Source organism: Mirounga angustirostris, unplaced genomic scaffold, assembly GCF_029215605.1.
Source record: "Mirounga angustirostris isolate CCGP_5_RB_7025 unplaced genomic scaffold, mMirAng1.0.hap1 SCAF_9, whole genome shotgun sequence".
NCBI classification, from domain to species: Eukaryota; Metazoa; Chordata; class Mammalia; order Carnivora; family Phocidae; genus Mirounga; species Mirounga angustirostris.
The window spans coordinates 101,540,085-101,558,112 of record NW_026991717.1 but is presented as its reverse complement, the minus strand read 5'-3'; the positions used below and the strand labels follow the sequence as shown (position 1 = coordinate 101,558,112).

The 18,028-nt window shown below is 42.0% G+C and overlaps 1 protein-coding gene across 1 annotated transcript in view; it reads right to left on the bottom strand.

Moving 5' to 3' along the window:
* Window positions 1–2,229, bottom strand: part of PELI2 (pellino E3 ubiquitin protein ligase family member 2) — a 208,021-nt gene extending 205,792 nt beyond the window's left edge. Inside the window, exon 1 of the mRNA XM_045900925.3 lies at window positions 1,730–2,229. Within this exon, the coding sequence (XP_045756881.1) occupies window positions 1,730–1,806 (77 nt within the window). The 5' untranslated portion in view covers window positions 1,807–2,229. The remainder of the gene's footprint in view (window positions 1–1,729) is intronic.
* Window positions 2,230–18,028: the final 15,799 nt, after the last annotated feature.

Here is an 18,028-nt window from a genome sequence, read left to right as displayed (position 1 = left end):
TTTGTGAAACATCTCAACAATGATTTCCTCAAAAGGAAATAACGAAATAAAGCTCTGGTGTAACGTAATCTTTCGTGTCAGGTTCACAACGTACGTTAAACATACTTTGAAGCCAGACACACAAACAAAACCAAACTCTACACAATTAGGTTGGGCTGAGGTTATGTAAGACAAGCTAACCTCGGGCTTTTCCCTGTCATTCCGCTCTCCTGCCACTGAACCCGGACATCTGTCTTTTCGGCGCAATTAAGATGCAAGTGGGAAAAACCGCTTATCTGCAAACTTCAAAATAGGTAATGAGATTTCCAATAATGCTCCACTTAATACTGTAGCAACAACGTGAGGAGGACTAGACAACTTCCAGCTGTACTGTGGAAGCTTCCCTTAAAAATTCTTCTCTTTAAAATTATTTTTAAGTCGGCACTTCAACGTATTCAGTTATCAAAACACGTTTTTCAGAGTTCCCTGAGTTTCTCTCTACCCATGGCTCATTTGTGGGCTAAGCCTACCTATCAGCACCGATGACGGTCAGAATACAGGTCTTTCAACAGAGAAGGACAAAAGCACGGGTTCCCAGGAGTGACACATCCGAAGGAGAAAATAATCCTTTTTTCTCTCCAGATACTAAATCCAAGTTGCTCCCTCTCCCGAGTTTCCTGCATTTCCCTCCTCCTCATTCTGCTCCCCTTTCACTGCCCACTTTATCCTGCTTTAATCCTGCGAAGCCTCTCTCCCGGCTTATTAAGGGTAAACAATAGAAATGTCACAGGGAAACTCAGGAAGTAGATGAAGTCTCTAATTGCTGCCGTTTAACGATTGTAGATAATTACTATCTTCAAAATGTGGTTTTCACAAGCGGGGAGGGCGCCGAGGCGGGCGAGCTCCCCGCCGCCCGGAGGACAGCAGCGAGGCCGCGGCCCGGGACGGTGGGGATGTGGCCCCGCGCGCCCCGGGAGCCCGGGCCAGCGCAGCCGTGTCCCTGCCCCCTCCAGGACACTCCCGCCTGGGAGAGCCGAGGCCGGCCTGCCCGCCCGGGTCACAGACAGTTCACTGCTCCCGGGCTGCGGCTACCCGCGGCGGTCACCATAACAATATGCAAAGCGCTGCCCGTGGACGCCCACCGCGCAGATCCCGCTGCCCGCGGCGGCCGAGCCCGCAGCGCCGCGCTCGGAGTTCCGGGATCACAATCCACCCGGCAGAGGGTCCCCGGGGACCGGGCCCCACCGGCCTTTCAGCTTCGCCAACCGGGGGGTCTCCCCCGACACCGCGAGGTGCCTACGACGGTGGCGCCTCGGCCCCGGCCCTTCCCCGCCCTCCCTGACCCACGGCGCGCGAGGAAGTCGAGCAAGGGTCCGCTCCCCTCCCCGGTATGGACGAGGACTCGGTCCCCCAGCGCAGCGCCCCGCGGAGCGCGGGGTCGCCACAGTCCCTGCCTCCCCGGGGCCGGCCCCACTCCGCCACTTCCTCGGCCGCGGTCCTCGGCAGGGAAAGCGCATCTCGGCGGTCTCTGCAGCGCCCCGCGCGCGCTGATGGGGGGCACCGCTCCCCGGGCGCTTGCCGCCCCGGCCCCCGAGCCGCCCCCGCCGCCCTAAGCGCCCCAGCGTTCCCTTGAGAGCGCCCGAGACACCCCGCTGGCCCCGCTCGGGGATGCGGGCGCCCTGCGGCCACCCAGCCCGGAGCACTCGCCGCCCGCCGTCAAGCTCCCGGGGTCGGAGATCTCGGGACTCACCCCAGTACCACCAGCTCCCCGTATTTCACCGGCTCCTTATTGGGGGCGCAGTGCTCCTCCTGGCCGGGGGAAAACATGGAGCCCCGATCGGCCGCCGCCGCCGCCTCCTCCGCCGCGATCCCCGCCGAGTCCGCGCCGCCGCTACAATCCCATCCTGAGAAGGGGGTGAGCGCGCCGGGGAAGGGCACGGCGGCGAAGGGGGCGCGGGGCGGCCAGTCCCGCGGCTGCTCCGTCGTGGCTGTGCGGCTGCCCCTCGGGGCTCCCGGGAGCTCCGCGCGCCGCTGCCGCTCCGAGCCGGACTCGGCAACAAATGGGACCGGGCAGCAGGGGGACCTGCCCGCGCCGAGCGCCGCCGCCGCTGCCGCCGCTGCCGCCGGAGCCCGGCCGAGGGAAGGAGGGAGGGAGAAAGCCAGCGCGGGAGGGGCGGGGGCAGCGAGCGGGGGAGGGGCGGGGGCAGGAGCGCGGGGCCGCCCCTGCAGCGCGCGGGCAGGTGGGAGCCAGCCAGCCCTCCGCCCAAAGCCCCGCAGTCCCCGCCCGCCCGCCCCGCGCCCCCTCCCCTCGGCGCGTGGGGCCGCCCGCGCCCCCTCTCCGCCCCCCTGGGGCCCCGCGGTGGAACGGCCCCCGTGTTATGTAAACATAGAGTAAAAGGGAAAGGAAGTTCTTAAAGGAGCAGTTCTATTTTTTTTTTCCTCTCGCTTCCTTCCCCAAACTTAAAGCACGGGGTTCTCAGCCGTCGCAGCCCAGTTCTCTAGCAGCTAAAGGCTGCACTGGATCCCGGAAACGCAACAGTCACGGTTCCCAAGTCTGGCTTAGCAGTCCGCCGTTCCGTTAGATGGAAAAGAAGAGCTTCCTCTCGGGGTTAGAGAGCATTTACTTTCCCGGTGTCACTGTAGAGCGGCATACATCTGGAGCTGCACTCACGCACCTGGGTACCTCCTCTTCCAAAACCAACTCTTTCAAAGCTTGAAGACATTTAGAAATTTGCAGGGTTTTGCTAATTGGTGCTGAATTAGAGGGAGTTTTGAATTTTGAATCCTGCATTCGGAGCACCCCGCCAGTGTGTAGGATAAAACTACCCAATGTGTGATCAGCAGGGTTCCACATGGTTAAAAAAAAAAAAAAGTTGTTGTTGTTGTTTTAATCCATACCCCATCCATTTTTTCCATACCTTCTCTCACTCCCCTAAGAATTTAAGAGGAAATTACCTGGGTGAACTTTTTAGTGAATGTAAGTGTTCCTTTATTACCATAATTTAGTCAATGCACTGTGTTTGCTTATAATGCTTTTCTAAATAGTTACTGTGGCTTTAAAATGGTTTAGAGTATAATAGATTTACTGACTGCTGTTTTTCATCATGCAGGATTTTGTTTTACCATTCATTAAGCACTCGTAACATGCTAGAAACTCCATATTAGGACGCCTGGGTGGCTCAGTTGGTTGAGCGACTGCCTTCAGCTCGGGTCATGATCCCAGGGTCCTGGGATCGAGCCCCGCATCAGGCTCCCTGCTCCAGGGGAAGCCTGCTTCTCCCTCTCCCACTCCCCCTGCTTGTGTTCCCTCTCTCGCTGTGTCTCTCTCTGTCAAATAAATAAATAAAATCTTAAAAAAAAAAAAAAAGAAACTCCATATTATTGCTAGTCACTGCCTCCCAAGACTGTTAAATATTTAGAGAAATAAATACTGCAAAAGCTACCTTATGTATAAACAATGACTGATTAGCCATGACCCTAAGGAAAGGACTAGAAAAAAAAATTACATCTGTAACTTTCCATCCTGCCGTTCAACACCTTTGCATAACATTCTCTGACAGGTTATTACTACAGTGACATGATGCTTCAGAAAATTTTACTTCTGTTATTAACTGATTTTTTAAATTGAGGCTTTAGAAATAAATTATTTCTAAGTAACTATAGCCACACCGTTGGTAAGCCAAACACACACAAAAAATTTAAACCATTAACTTCTTTCAGCTAAGTATAGAAATTCTATACTTCAACTAAATCCAGCTACTTTGCATATTATATATATTCTCTGTATTTTTTAATGTATATTCTGTTGTAGTTTTAACCCACAAGACTTCACTAATGGGTGTTTTCTCATCACTAGTGTTTTGATGTGAATTTCCGTCTGAATTTTGTTTGATTAATGCTACCTTCATCTATGTAGTCTGTGCTTCTACTTACCATATAGATGTGTGACTAGCAAAGATCTATCAGAATCATGCCGTGGTTATGCAGTCCCCTGTTATTATAGTACTTGGCTCTGTCATTCTAACTTCTCCAGGCTTGTTCTGTTGTTGCTACTGCTCTCTAGGCTACAATTACCTCCTCCCTCCTTCTCTCTTGGCATGTTGTGCTTTTGTGCATTGCATTACACTATTCTGGCTCCATTTCCTCCTTGCTGTGCTCTGCATCTGCTCTTAGGAAGATAGAAACAAATATTTATTAACCTCCTACTAAGTATTCCAAACCCTAGGCTAAGAGTTTCCCATAGGATGTCCCAGTCTTTGCAGGTTCTCCATTCTAGCTGTCTGCCCTTGGCGCCCCTGACTTTCAGAGGCGCAGCACTCTCTTTCTGTTCTCCCAGCATGTCTTTGAGCATGTTTATGGTTCTGAATCAGGTCTGTCTTTATCAGAATTTAGGAAGTGTTGCTTTGAATGAGGTGGGGTTTTTTGGTTTTTCTGTTTTGTTTTTGTTTTGATAAGTGGAGACTTTTACTGCAGGCAGCTCACGGCTGGCAGACCAGTTTTATAAATCACTCTGACACCCGAAAGCCTCGGGAATGTACACAGCTACTAGGAATGGAAATCCAAATGAGCACATGGGCTGAGTGAGGACTGTGGAAAATTGGTGAGCTAGTGCCATCTAACATGAGCATCAGTCACTCTTCTCCAGCAAATTGTTGCCATGTGATGATAACAGCTCACTATTGCTAATTTTAACTTTTTTAAAAGCCCAAATCCTAAATTTTATGCTAAATCTCCCAATTTTGAACTGTGAAACAACTCGTTCAAGTTTGTCTGTCTTTTTTAAATATAGCATGGGCCCACTAACACCATTTCTATTTTCTACATTGGGCTCAAGTTCCCCAAATTTGCATTCTCTGATTTCAAGGAAACACAGTATAAGTAAAAGAACACTTTTTTTATTTATTTTTATTTTTTAAAAGGTTTTATTTATTTGACAGAGAGAGACACAGTGAGAGAGGGAACACAAGCAGGGGGGAGTGGGAGAGGGAGAAGCAGGCTTCCCACGGAGCACGGAGCCCGATACGGGGCTCTATCCCAGGACCCTGGGATCATGACCTGAGCCGAAGGCAGCCGCTTAACGACTGAGCCGCCCAGACACCCCAAGAACACTTTAAAAAAAAAAGATTTAATTTATTTATTTGACAGAGAGAGCAAGAGAGCACAAGCAGAGGGCAAGGGAGAAGCAGGCTTCTTGCTGAGCAGGGAGCTTGATGCAGGGCTCGATCCCAGGACACTGAGATCATAAGATCATGAGATCATGACCTGAGCCAAAGGTGGATGCTTAACCATCTGAGCCACCCAGGCACCCCAGTAAAAGAACACTTTTAAGTGGCATCAAATGGCAGGGCTGGGAGGAGAGCAGAGTGGTGGGGCATAAATTTTAACTTTTTCAGAGAGTCGGTGACTTACGTCCCTTTAGAAGGCAGCTTGCACCTTTCTCTGCCCATCCTTTTTGAGTTTTCTGCTCACAACTTAAGCCAATTAGAGTATCAACCCCTACGATCCCTAGCTAATATTAGGAATCTGATTGTAGCATGAATTTATCTCTTCTTGAATGTAATTGTTTTAGTTAGTAGCCTCAGGCTGGTGGGACAATCTGGCTGTGCCATCTGCCAACCCACGGTGGGTTTGACTGACCTAGCTGCCAGGGCAGACCCACCCATTCCCTCCCTGCTTACCATCCCATTTGCATCTCTCCTAAACTACTCTCGGGGAGAGGATGACCCACCCACAGCTTCCCAGAGGGAGTTGATGCTATTTCTTGGGCTACCAAAGGCCATATATTTACTACACAAATAAATAATATAAGGCTTTCTCTTGATTTCTCCCTGTGTTATCTACCTCTTTTTAAGCTAGAATGAAAACACTCAATGAAGAAGTTTGCTTGTCTTAACCATACCTTGAATAAAGCCAGTCAAATACCTTCCGGTATTTCCAGAATGAAGAATCTAATTTTTGGTCATTCTACATTCTACCTTACGTGTTTATGTTTGCAAAGACTTAAAGATTAAGATGATACTTTAAAAAATATATGTTTGGAAAAACTGGTCTTTTCTTTCTCATGAAACCTTAGATCACATTCCATTTTAAAATTATATATATAAATATATATTAAGATACATATAAAATATATATTTAACATAAAGTATATAATAAATTAAATATATAATATTGTATGTTAAATATATCTTAAAATCTTATCTTAAGTCATCCATAGTCTCATTACCCAGAAATAACCCTATATAACTTTTTGTCGATTTCCATCACTTTTTTTTAAATTTTTTGACATAGTAGTAATAATATAATGTGTAATCACCCCTTATATAGTTTGTTATCCTCCCTTTTATTATATTACTAATATATAATATTGATGATATTGTATATTATATAATATATAATTATATTAATAATTAATATTATATTGTGAGTAGTTTTCTCGTCAATAAAGTTCATAAACATTTTTGTTGTTTCATCATATATGTCAACATCTATTAACCATTCCTCTCTCATGGAACATTGGGAAGATTTCTAATTTGGGGCCTTATAAATAATAAACATATTTACATTTGTTATTACTGCATGAGAAGAGATTCCTACAAGTAAAATTAATACATCAAAGGGTATAAACACTTTTAAGACCCTTTGATTAATATTTCCAAAGTGTTTTTCAAAATGGTTATGCCTGCCAATTTACACTGTAACTAGCAGTAAATGAGAGCCTGCCTCAGGGAACTCTCACCAGCATTTTAAACCCTTGCTAATGTGACAGGTGATAATTTTTTATTTGCATTTCTTTGATTGCTATTGTGAGGTGCATTCACTTTTTTTTATTGTGGTAAAAAATGCATAACATGAGAGCTGCCCTGGACAAATTTAGAGTACTGTAGGGTATTGTTAACTCTACACACAGCTTGTCCAGCAGGTCTCTGTGAACTTTTTCATCTTGTGTGACTGAAACTTCATACTCATTGAAGAGCAACTCATTTCTCCTTCCTCACAGACCCTGGCGATGACCATTGCACTTTCTATTTCTGTGAGTCTGATGATTTTAGATACGTCATAGAAGTGGAATCATGCATTATTTCTCCTTCTATGACTGGCTTATTTTTTAGCAAGCTGTCCTCCAGGTTTACCTATGACATAGCATATAACAGGATTCCTTCTTTTTAAAGCTGAATAATATTCATCGTGTGTCTATGCTACATTTTAAAAAATTTATTTATTTGAGAGCAAGAGAAAGAGAGAGAACGAGCGGGGGGGCGGGAAGGGGAGGAGGTAGAGGGAGAAGCAGGCTCCCTGCTGAGCAGGGACCCCCCCTCCCCCTCGCCAACACGGGGCTCCATCCCAGGCCCCTGGGATCATGACCTGAGCCCAAGGCAGATGCTTAACTGACTAAGCCACCAGGCGCCCTAATGCTACATTTTTTTAATGGACATTCAGGTTGTCTTCACTACTTGGCTATTGTGAATAATGCCGCAATGAGGAGGGAAGTGCAACTGTCTTTGAGATCCTGATTTGAATTATTTTGAGTCAATACCCGGAAGTAGGACTGCTAGATCATATGGTAGTTCTATTTTTAGTTTTTTGAGGAAACTATTTTATTTTCCATAATGACAGTACCACTTTTTGTTCCCACTAGCAGGTCACAAAGATTCCCATTTCTCTATATCCTCCTCAACATTTGTTATTTTCTGGGGGGTTTTTTGATAATGAACATCCTAACAGATGTGAGATATCACATTGTGGTTTTGAGGTGTATTTCCCTAATAATTAGTGATGTTGAACTCTTTTCATATATCGGTTGTATTTATCTTCTTTGGAGAAATGTCTATTCAGTTCCTTTGCCCACTTTTAAATTGGGTTATTTCTTTTTTTGGTATTGAGTTATAGGAGTTTTTTATGTTTTTCAGATATTAACTCCTTATCAGATACATAGTTTGCACATATTTTCTCCCATTCTATAGGTTGCCTTTGCACAGTGCTGATTATATCCTTTGCTGTGCAACAGTTTTTTAGTTTGATGTAGTCTCATCTGTCTATTTTTGCTTTTGCTGCTGGTGCTTTTTGGTGTCAAATCTAAGAAATCATTGCCAAGACCAATATTATAAAACATTGCCCCTTTGTTTTCTTCCAGGAGTCTTACAGTTTCAGGTCTTAGGCTCAAGTCTTTGACCCATTTTGGGTTGATTTTTTGGTATGGTACAAGATACAGGTCCGATTTCATTCTTTTTCCTGAGGATATCCAGTTCTCCCAGCCCCATTGATTGAAGAGGTTATCCTTTTCCATTATGTATTCTTAGCACGCTTGTCAAAGATCAGTTGGCCATATTTGTGTAGATTTGTTTCTGGACTCTCTTCCATTGGTCTATATGTCTAGCTTTATGCCAGTACCATACTGTCTTGATTACTGTAGCTTTGTAATATGTTTTGAAATCAGGAAGTGTGAGACCTGCAGCTTGTTCTTTTTAAGATTGTTTTGGCTATTTGGGGTTCCATATGAATTTTAAAATTGTTTTTTTCTATCCTATAAAAAATGCCATTGGGATTTTGATAGATTGCACTAAATCTGCAGATTGTTTTGTATAATATGGACATTTTAACAATATTAAGTCTTCTAATCCAGGAACAGGGGATGTCTTTCCATTTATTTGTGTCTTCTCTCATTTCTTTAATTAATGTTTTCTAGTTTTCAGTGTAAAACTCTTGTCTCCTTGATTATGTTTATTCCTAAGTATTTTATTCCTGCTGATGCTATCATAAATGGTATTGTTTTCTCAGTGTCCTTTTCAGATAGTTCATTGTTGGTGCATAGAAACACACCCTAATTTCGGTATATTGATTTTGTATCCTGCAACTTTACTGAATTCGTTTATTTCTTCCAACAGCTTTTTTGGTACAATTTTTATGTGTGTCTACATATAAGGTCATGTCACCTGTGAGCAGAGATAATTTTACTCCTTTTCCAACTTGGACCTTTTATTTCTTTTTCTTACCTAATTACTCTGGCTGGAACTTGTACTACTATATTGAATAGAAGTGGCAAGAGTGGGCATCCTTGTCTTGTTCCTAACCTTAGAGGGAAAACTTTTCATTTTTCACCATTGAGTATGATCTTAGCTGTAGGCTTTTCATACACGGTCTTTCTTATGTTGAGATAATTTCCTTTTATTCCTGGTTTTCTGAGGTGGTTTTTTTTTTTTTTTTTTTTTAATCAAGAAAGGGTGTTTGATTTTGTCAAATGCTTTTTCTGCTTCTATTGAGAGCATCATGAGATTTTTAAAAAAGGTTTTATTTATTCATTTGAGAGAGAGACAGAGAGCACAAGTAGGGAGAGGGGCAGAGGGAGAGGGAGAAGCAGACTCCCAGCTGAGCTGGGAGCCCAACATGGGGCTCGATCCTAGGACCTGGAGATCATGACCTGAGCCGAAGGCAGACACTTAACCATCTGAGCCACTCAGGTGCCCCCCATCATGAGATTTTTATCCTTTGTTCTGCTAATATAGTGTTAAACCATCCTTGTATACCAGGAATAGATCTCACTTGGTCATGGTGTATGATCCTTTCAGTGTGCTGTTCAGTTCAGTTTGCTAGTATTGTGTTGGGGATTTCTTCATCTATATTCAAATTGGCTTATAGTTTTCTTATAGTGTCTTTTCTAGGTTTGGTATCAGGGTAATACTGGCCTTATAAAATGAGTTTGGAATCAAGATAATGATGGTTCCTCTTGTTCAATTTTTTGGAAGAGTTTGAGAAGAATTGGCATTAATTCTGTAAATGTTTAGTGGAATTCACCAGTGAAGTCTTCTTCCTGGAATTTTCTTCGTTGGAGGTTTTACATTATTAATTCAATCTCCTTACTCGTTTTGGTCTGTTCAGATTTTCTATTTCTTCACAATTCAATCTTGGTAAATTACATGTTTCTAGAAATTTGCCCATTTATTTTAGGCTATCTTGTTTGTTGGTGCAGAATTATTCTTAGTACTCTCATAATCCTTTTTATTTCTGAACAAGTGGTAATAATGTCCCCCTCTTTTATTTCTGATTTTATTTATTTGAGTCTCTCTCTTTTTTTCTTAGCTAGGCTAGCTAAAAACTTGTCAATTTCATTGATATTTTCAAAAAACCAACTCCCAGGTTAGTTGTTTTTTTCTATTTTCTATTTTGTTTATTTCTGCTCTAATCTTTATTGCCTTCCTCTGACTAACTTTGGACTTAGATTGTTCTTTGTTTTCTAGTTCCTGGAGGTGTAGGATCAGGTTGTTTATTTATGATCCTATGTCTTTTTTAGTGTAGGTATTTATCATTTTAAAGTTCCCTCTTAGTACTATTTTTACTACATCCTGTAAGTATTGGTATATGGTATTTTATTTTCATTTGTCTCAAGATATTTTGTAATTTCCCTTTCAATTTCTTTTTTGCCCCATTGATTGTTCAAGAATATGTGTTTCATTTCTAAATATTTGTGAATTTCTTAATTTTCTTTGCTATTGATTTCTAGTTTCATTCCACTGTGGTCAGAAAAGATATGAGTATGATTTTATTCTCCTTAAATTTGTTAAGATTTGTTTTGTTATCTAACATGTGATCTATCCTGGAGAATGTTCCATTTGTACTTGAGAAAAATGTGTATTCAGCTGTTGTTGGGTGGAGGTCGTCACTTTAAGCAGACATGTGGTTGGGTCATGTTGAGTTTGTGGTCAATAAAATTTTAGCTTTTTGTCAGATGAACTGCTTTTAAGCAGGATGCATCTCACCGGGACCAGTACAACTGAATTACTGAATCTAAGTGAAATGTTAAATGTCTATTCTTGTTATATTTCCAATTCGCTAGGTTTAGACAATCCAATGGGTTCTTTTTTTCTCATTCTTTTAAAGAGGCTTTAATTACTATAATAAGTAATACATACAAGTGGTAAACAATCTAAATAATACAAAAGAGTGAAAAATGTTTTAATCCCATTTTCATCCTGCCATTCTTCTCCCTAGTGGAAACCACTGTTATCAGTTTCTTGTGTATCTTTCCAGCCCTATTCCTTGTATATATTGGTGTAAATGATATTTAAGAAAACACAGAGAAATGGAAGCACACTGAGCACACTATTCTATACCTACCTCCTTTCACTTAACAAGGAGACCAGGAAAGGTGTCTTTAAGGAGGCTTTTGAGCAGACACCTGAATGCTAAGATAGAGTCACCTGTACAAGATCTGGGGAAGACCTGAGGGAACAATGAGATTCCATCTAGAAGGTACAAATACAAATGCCCTAGGGGAGAAATGAGCTTGGCTTATATTAGGAGCAGAAAGAACTCCATGTTGCTTGAACTTACTGATTGAGCAGAAAAGGGTTATACAATAAAGTTGGGGACGTAGGTAGAAGCCAGATCATGCAGGGTTATCAGGATAATCATGTGAACACTTGATCTGCTCCTCTTTGATACTGTAAATCACTGGAGAGTTGGGTATGGTTGTGGACACAGTAGAAAACAAAATCAACTAACAATGTTACCTACATAGATATCATGAGACGGTAAGATGCAAAATCAAGGTACACATTTTAGAAGCTACATTATAAATGATTTTTGAATAGAAGAATTTATTTTGCCATTCTTAGCCCAAGGCCAGAGTAACTACAAACAATGAAGGGAACTTGTAGCCAGGAGCTAGGCCTGGAAGAGAGCCTCTCTGCTGTCAATCACCCCTGAGACAGGGACACAGGAAAGAGGTCACACTGAGGCAGAAGAAAGGCATCCTAAAAAAGCGGACAAAGGGCTAGTTTAGGGGACAGACACCTCAGTACCACATCACTAATCCCTTTATTCCTGCCTTGGTTATCCCATCTGTGAAATAAGAATGATCATTTCCTGCCTATATATCTCTCAAGGTTTTTGAGAAAATCAAATAAGATAATGCCTGTGATAGTAACTTGTGGGCTGCAAAGTATGAAAACAGGGACAGTGTTGTCATTTTTTGAATAAAACTATGGGAAGAATTTCATGGAAGGGAGGATGTGGAAATATTAAAGAAAAATGAGTCAATAAATGTGTTCAAAGCTTCCTGTACTTGTTTTGTGCAGTCCTGTAATAATCTGATAAATATTTACTTAGGACCTATTATTCTAAGGCACCATGATCGACACAGCAAATGATCGAGCCACATGTTAAGACAGCAGGGAATCGGAGGTCCCAGGGGCTCACATTTGGGAGGTAAACTCCTCATCCCAAAACGAGGGACAGAGAGGGAGGGTTTGGGACTCTGGTTGGCAGAGTCTGCACAATCTGTGACTTTTCCGCTAATTGTGAGATGTTCCAGTTGTAGCAACGAGAGCCTTAGAATCTAAATAAGAAATGACTCCAAATGAGAATGCTTTCCAAACTATAAGGTGCTACACAGTGGCACGACTTGGGGGATGCACTAAAAGATCAGCTGATATCAGAAAGCTAAATCTAAAATTTTGATCAAATGTTTCATCCATTTCCAACTTGCTTATGAATGTCCATCTGACCTTGAACTATACCGGATACCTTTGTTTTATTTTTCGTTTTCACGATTTTTAAATTCAGCCAATACAACTGCCTATGTGAAGTGACTGGATGTGTTTAGCTGCAGAGTTGACACATGAAGCCGAGTGACCTAATCTCCACTATCGCGTGCCAGTTCACATGAAAAACCCAAGGGCACGCTGATACATACAGCTCAGCACAGACGGGACTGACCCCCACAGTCAACAGTTAAAGCAGGAACAAGCACCAGATAACAGGTAGGGAAGTTATAACTACTCCCCTAAGCTAAATAATAAGGCAAAATGACATTTGTCATTCCTTTGAAAAGACCTTAAACCAAGGTTGCAGCTTATTCACAGGAAAGGGGAAATTAAACACTCTAAGACTCACAAAATAAAAGTGTCAATTCATGAAATATCCACCTGCCTGGTAAATTGAAGTTCCTGGTAGAGAGCTTTGCTTGGTCAGTGGTCAGTTAAATGAAGGGTCTTTCCCCTCTTGTTGTACTCAATCATTATGTTGTGATTAGCTAAAGTCAACATGCCAGAAAAATCTGTAGTTGACCAAAAACAAGCCATAAATACACAACAGGGGAGTAAAGAATCTTCACCAAACTAACCACATTTATTTCTTCTACGAATAATGAACATTTTATTACATGTTAAGCATCTTATTAACTGTGTCCTTGTCTATGTTCAGACCAACAGATGCTGAAAGCAAGTTAAAAAAAATCTTAAAAAATCAAATCCCTGTGCTCCCCTCCTTCTCTAGGCATTTTAAAATTCATAATCTTTCTGGCATTTATCACAGACTCACCATATGTTTGCTACTATACATCAGATTCAATAGGGAACTTTCTTGCACTCCATAATCTTTTTAGAATAAGATCATATGGCTATTAAGTTGAAATGTCTGTAGCTCTAAGCATATTTTTTCATTCACAATCAGAGATTTTATTTACAACTTTTGAGGATAATGAGATACCAGCTACCTGTTAGTGCAAAACGAAATACCCCAAAACTCAGTGCCTTCAAACAAAACCCCAAACCACCCTTGGTCTCATCAGCTGGGGTTAAAGGGTGGATCAGGGGTTCCAACACAGCTGCTATGGGAGTGAGCGAGAAGGCGCAATTGTGAGCTGGGAAAACACCTCCAGTTGTCTCCTACAACTATAATTCCAGTGGAAAGAGAGCAGAAACATTTGAGTGTAAACAAAATGTTAAAGTATGAAGGAGTTATATTTAGTACTACATGTGGGATAAAAATGAGTAAGAAGAACATAGCCAAAGAAGACACATTATTAACTCAAGTAGGCAAGGAACAGTGAAAGGAGCCAACTACATAAAAGGAGAGAAGGAAGTTCATCCCGGTGAGACCTCTGAAAGATGTGAAATGCAGGATGAATAATTCAAACTTGAAAAAAATCTCATTGAAGATTGTGAGACAAGAGGTGATGGGGTCAACATGGCGGGAGAGATATTGACATCCGATCACTGAAAATCAGTGAATAGACAGTGAGTGTCTACCATGTGGCAGACCTCGTGCTGGGCCCTGGGACTGTTTGAATGGTGTGGTTCTAGAGCTTCTGAAGGGCATACACTGCCTGGAGGGCTGCCAAGGGATTCTATTCTTGCATGTTATTGCAGAGAGAATGACAGTGAAGTCAGAACAGCTCGATGACAAAAAAAAAAAAGGAAAATTAGAGAGGGACATCACCTTTAGTATAAAATTTCACTTTTCATTCTTTAGTTTACTCCACCTATAATTAAAAATAAATATGGGTAATGTTATACTTCTTTCACAGAATCATGAGAAATGCAAAGTTTGGTTTTATTTTAGAGTGTTAAAAAAAACAGTGTCAAAGAGGAACTTTGTGGCTGATCATCTTATGGGTTCAGTAAGTCTCTATGTCTCAAAGTATAGTAGGTGCTAATAATTAATAACATGGACTGAGTATTATGTGCCAGGCACTGTTGTGCAGGCTTTATACAAATTAATATATTTAATTCTTACAATAACCAGATGAGCTAGATCATTATCCCCATTATATTGATGAAGAAATTGAGGTATAGAGAATTTAAGTGCGTTGAGCAGGATTATACAGGTAGTAAGCGGTGGAACTGTGTTTTAGACACAAAATATCTGGCTCCAGAAACCATGCAATATGCTATGGTGCCCTGTAGTTACTTTTTAAATTTAAAATATTTTAATTTATACCTCTTGGAATGATTGGCTGAATGTCCTTTTATATGTCTACAGTTGTAGGACATTGTGTCATACATACACTTCTAGCATGTAGGACCATTTAACTAACTGGATATACTTCCCTGTCCTAAAGCAACCAAAATCACAAGGCCAACGACGTCTATTCACACTATACTGTGGGGTGGGGGCGGGGGGCATCATAACCTGTCCTGGTCAACCCTCCAGTAAGAGCTTGAAGTTCTTGAGGCCATTTCAGGCACCTAATACTCTCCCCAAGCATGCAAGAGAGCCATTCATGAGAGGCTCACTCTTTGCTTACTGCTGTACTGACCAGGCACCCCACACGTGTGTGGACACACACACACGCGCTCTACTCAGTGTGGACAAGCGGTTTGCTCTCCTCATTATTACAGAGGGACTGGCACATCCGGCTCTCTCCCAGATCGCTTCTGTGCTAGCTGCCTGAGCGACTACTGCAGCAGCTGGTAAGTTTGCCCACATCAGCATGAGTGAGAGAGAGGGCCAAGCTTGTTGCTCCGGGAAGGCAGGCCAACACTAAAATGCTTTGCATGACTGCTAACCCCTCAGTTTTCTCAGATTTCACTATTGAAAGGATCAATGTCAGTGTAACAAACATCAAATTATCAAGTTTCATGATCGCATGCAAGTTGGCAGCCCTTGGCCTTTTTACATAAACCCAGCATGAGATGGTGTTGAAGTTTGGCTTTTGAGTTCCAAGAAACAGAGAGCCACTCATGATACTCTAAGAAAAAAGGGGGTTTTGCTACAAGTTTCCACATGGATTAAAAGCGGAATTGGGGCAGCTGTAGGGTAGATCCTTCTGAAGACGCCTGATTTCTGATGTGTTACTACTTTTCTCATTCTCTCTGTAGGAGGGATTCCTCCACCGACTCATATTTCTTCCCACTTTGACTTTTGCAGAGCACGTTGGAAAGCAAGTCTCTCCATGTTATAATGATTCAGCTTCTGCTCCTAATAATACTTCCTGAATTCCTTCCCTTGGCATTCCTTAGTTCACATTCCTGACAGAGGGAATACGATTGCAGGTCAGCTGGGTGGTCTCTCCTGGTCCAGTCAGTTGTGGTGATGAGGAAGAGTCAAATGATAGAAAGCATAACTTGCCAATGGCTCTTGCTCTCTTTCAAGTAGAGTTTTCCTCACTAGAAGCTACTATGGGCTGGCAGGTACCATACAGATGTCTAATGTAGGTGGGATATTTGGGGCTGAACTGAAGCAAGCGCTTGGTAACAGGGCATTAACACTATAAATTTTACACAGTTAAATTAAAATGGCATCCCTGAAATAATTTTTTAATGTTCAAATTTACAGTCATTTCTAGTCAGTCTTTAATTTTTGAGACATAAGATTATCCATATTTTACAAAGTTAATTCTTCAATAAATTCATGTATTAGTTTTGAAGAAAGCAGATTTTTAAATGAGAAAATTATCAGAAAAAAGTTCAAGGCTACTTACAATCTCTTTTATCTGCTTAGCTTCAAAACATGTCCCCAGCTTTTTCAATCCTTTCCCTGGAGTTGATTTCCACTCTCTCCAAACTCACTTTAATTTAGGCCAAATGATCACTACAAACGAAACTGCCAGAAGCAACAAGAAATGTTCAAAGGATTTATCTTTGTTATTTGGCTTCTAACTTAGGAACTACAAGGCCAGGGTTCACAAAATTATCCTGTAAAGATAATTTGTAGGAGAAAAATAGCAGATTCAGAGATGAAGATGTATTTTAGCAATAAAAAGTGAAGTAGTATTAGGTACAAAGAATGAGAATGAATTTTCATCATTTTTAGTTTAAATGTTGTCATGACAATTAATCTAAACAAAAGCATCTCTTCTTCCAAAGACAGATTTTCAGGGAAAATTTTGAAGGTCCTTGATCTAGATATATCCATCATTTCCTCTTGCCCACAACTCTTTTTAGAGTACTTTTTCTTCTTCTTTTTTTTTTTTTAAAGATTTTATTTATTTGAGAGCAAGAATGAGAGACAGCATGAGAGGCAGGAGGGTCAGAGGGAGAAGCAGGCTCCCTGCCGAGTAGGGAGCCCGATGCGGGACTCGATCCTGGGACTCCAGGATCATGACCTGAGCCGAAGGCAGTCGCTTAACCAACTGAGCCACCCAGGCGCCCCGAGTACTTTTTCTTCTAACAGCCCTAAAGGGATATGACTCGTCCCCTTGGCAATTGGACCAAGAGTGGTCACGTGACTCAAGCTAGGCTGTTCAAATGATCTCTTCTAGAAATTCTGGAAATTGAAATGGAGACCGAATCATCTACATTTTAGGCTCTGGAGCCATAAGGTCATATAGACTTCGTAATAGAATTGGCTTCTTGGTCAAATTAAAAACATAGCTAACGTCAAAGTTAAATGCAGCTGAAGTTATGGGAAAGCAGACTCCAAAAGGCCTGTAGGAGAGGCTGATTTCCACAGGGAAGATGGAGCTGACCTGCAAAGAGAAATAAAGACAAGATTCTGAGAAAGACCAAGAAAACCAATCTGCCTGCAGATATTCGAGTTCCCATAAGTCCCCCGGCTGTATCATCAGATTCATAGAATTTCTTCAGACCCTTACAATAAATTCCTCTTTACTTCTACTAGCTCGAGTGTATTTCTTTTTCTTGTAATGAGATGGAGATAATTGTTCTTGCGTGCATGCTTTCACTCTGGACGAAGACCGCGTTTAATGTGCCTCAAAAGACAAAAGGGGATGGCCTCCCCCTCTTCCAGTGCTCCCTGGGTGGGGGAAAAAAACTGAAGGCAAACACCAAAGCATGCATATTTTAAGTATTTGCACAGAACAGCAGTTTCATCCAAAATGGGATTTGATGAGTAACTTCTGTGACCGAGATGGAACTTAATAGAAAAGCTTTTCCTAATAAGATGGATGATTCAGTCATTGCAGTCATTCAGCAAATTATATTGAGTGTCCACTATATGTGCTAAGTACTGTGAATGGTTCTGAAGCCCTCAAGGAGATTAGGTGAGTTATAAATAAGGTTTCCAGTAGGACTATGAGTAAATCACAGTTATTATATAACATACCTTAGTCCACTGAATGCTAAGGATGATTTCAAATGGAGAGCACTGGGTTGGAGAGTTGGGGGATGGGGTTGAGCCACATGTGAAAAACCCAGTTCTTTCTTGCTTGAATTTCTCTGGCAAGGGCTTCCAAGTTTAAACAAAGTCCTGTGAGCAAGTTTCTGAGATTATTCTGAACAAGTCAACAGACATCAATTAAAAATGTACTAAGTGCTAGGTACCAACCAAACACTAAGATGAAAAAGGCTTGGCTCCTTGTCAAAGAGCT